The 1,880-nt window shown below is 37.5% G+C and overlaps 1 protein-coding gene across 1 annotated transcript; it reads right to left on the reverse strand.

Annotated features, from left to right (window-relative positions):
- Positions 1–225: 225 nt before the first annotated feature.
- Positions 226–1,243, reverse strand: LOC118755578 (the record flags this gene model as incomplete). Its single annotated transcript, XM_036490405.1, has 2 exons — positions 925–1,243; positions 226–810 (listed from the first exon to the last, which is right to left on the reverse strand). Coding segments are annotated over exons 1-2 (644 nt in total), but the record flags the coding sequence as incomplete, so codon positions are not given.
- Between the last annotated feature and the right edge of the window lie 637 nt (positions 1,244–1,880).

Genomic DNA, 1,880 nt, shown 5'->3' on the forward strand with positions numbered 1-1,880 from the left:
TCTACTGGGTTGCTTTAAACAGACAAAATACTTGAAGAAAATGGCTTTTCACTCCTCTAAGCTAGCGATATGTATAGATGCCTAGAAAGTGAAGAAATATTTAAGTTTTCTTACAATCTAGAATTTCATAGGTATGCGTCTTCTCCTGTTTCTGGAACAATAGAATTTAATACTTCTACTTCCTACAAAAGCACATACAATTTAAACCATAACAAAACAACTCACCTTTCTTGCCCATCGGCTTCTGCTGGTTTATTTTGCAAGTCGTCTTCATGCGACGACGGCGGCAAATTATCTGCTGTTGCCAACTCCTCTTTAACATTTTGCTTCTCGTTGTCGTTCACTTCACTTTTAACTGCATCATTAATTTCTGCATTTATGAACTCATTTGCATCAACTTCACTTGCTCTATCAACAACACTAGGCAACAGCCAACCGTCAGCTGACTGCGTTGCTGCTTCTGCCGCTGCCGGTGCTGGCGCCGTTAATGCTGCGCCATCATCGTCAACAACGCTTTCCAGCATTTTAACAACGTCTGGCACAGCTGCACGCGGCGGCGCCACTGCGTCACCAACATTGTTTAATAACTTTTTCACTTTTTTATAATTCGGTAAAACTTCATCATGTGCCACTGTTGCCGTTGTTGCAGTTGCAACAGCTGCAGCTGGTTTTTGCGGCACATCTGCTCGGTTATCGGCAGCTGTATCGGCTGTAGTGGGCAATGCAGCAGCCGCCGCTGCCACTGCTTCGTCACTACTTGCAGCTACATATTTGGCGTTCTCTGTGAGAAGCACAAGGAAAAGGAAACAACTGCAATGGAAAATTAAGAAAATATACGAATTATTGGGCAAGGAAAATTATACATGCAGTTAAAAATGTGTAAATGCACACAATGTGTGCATAGTTTAATGTACTAGCGCTTACCTCGAAATACACGTCACCGATAGTAGGCTCAAATAAGCCAATTGCAAATTGAACCGCATAATTTATGCACATACATATACGAACGATTCAGCACTTCTGCTGTATTTTATTAAACTATTTGTAAGTTTTTTTTTAATTTTTGAAAAACATTTCTTTTATTTCATTGCAACAGCGGCGGGGTTTTTATTTGCTACTTTTCTTGTGTGCTTGGTGCTATCGCCCTGCGCTTTCACTGCACTTTTGCAACCGCTGGCTTCGGCAATTGCAAGCATAGCATCATATGACTTTTTGCCAAATTTAGGACGCGCGCAAACAATTTGACAAAAGCATTTACTTTTCTCTACAAAAAATTAACTAAATATCGGTGTAAAAGCTGTTTTTCTTGTGTGAAATATGAGCTGCGAGAACAAGAATCTGCAAAAGCATGATCCAATAACATGATGCAATAAAGAAGGTGTTATACGCAAAGTATGGAAAGCGCCATTTTGTTTGTTTACATTTGAAAACAGCTGAGATCACCTGATTTTCAATTCTCTCATTCTCCGCACAGAGTTACATTCAAGTTTCAGAAAAAACTTTAAAATGTAAATTGAGAAATATTTTAGGAAAATGTGTTTCTATTCATTTGAATTGAATAAAAAAGAAATTAAAAATGCATGCCAAGTCTTGCATTTCGAATAATAACGATAAATGTGTATTTTCCAGGCAATAATTTAAAATATTTGTGAAACTTATCGTTGCGCTAAAATACAACAATGTGTGTAAAATTCATTGTCATTGCTTCTGTTTTGAATATCATATTCGTGCTTGCCGGTGGAAAAAATAGGTACATTTGCATTTGTTTGCAAGAAAACATATCAGTTAAAATATATTTCTTTCCAGAGCGACATACGGACAAGTAAGATGATAAATTTGTATGATGAATATCGCAGAAAAACTTTTGCATCAAAATTTCT

Source organism: Rhagoletis pomonella, unplaced genomic scaffold (assembly GCF_013731165.1).
Source record: "Rhagoletis pomonella isolate Grant_MI unplaced genomic scaffold, Rhpom_1.0 Rhpom_scaffold_06678, whole genome shotgun sequence".
Classification (NCBI taxonomy): domain Eukaryota; kingdom Metazoa; phylum Arthropoda; class Insecta; order Diptera; family Tephritidae; genus Rhagoletis; species Rhagoletis pomonella.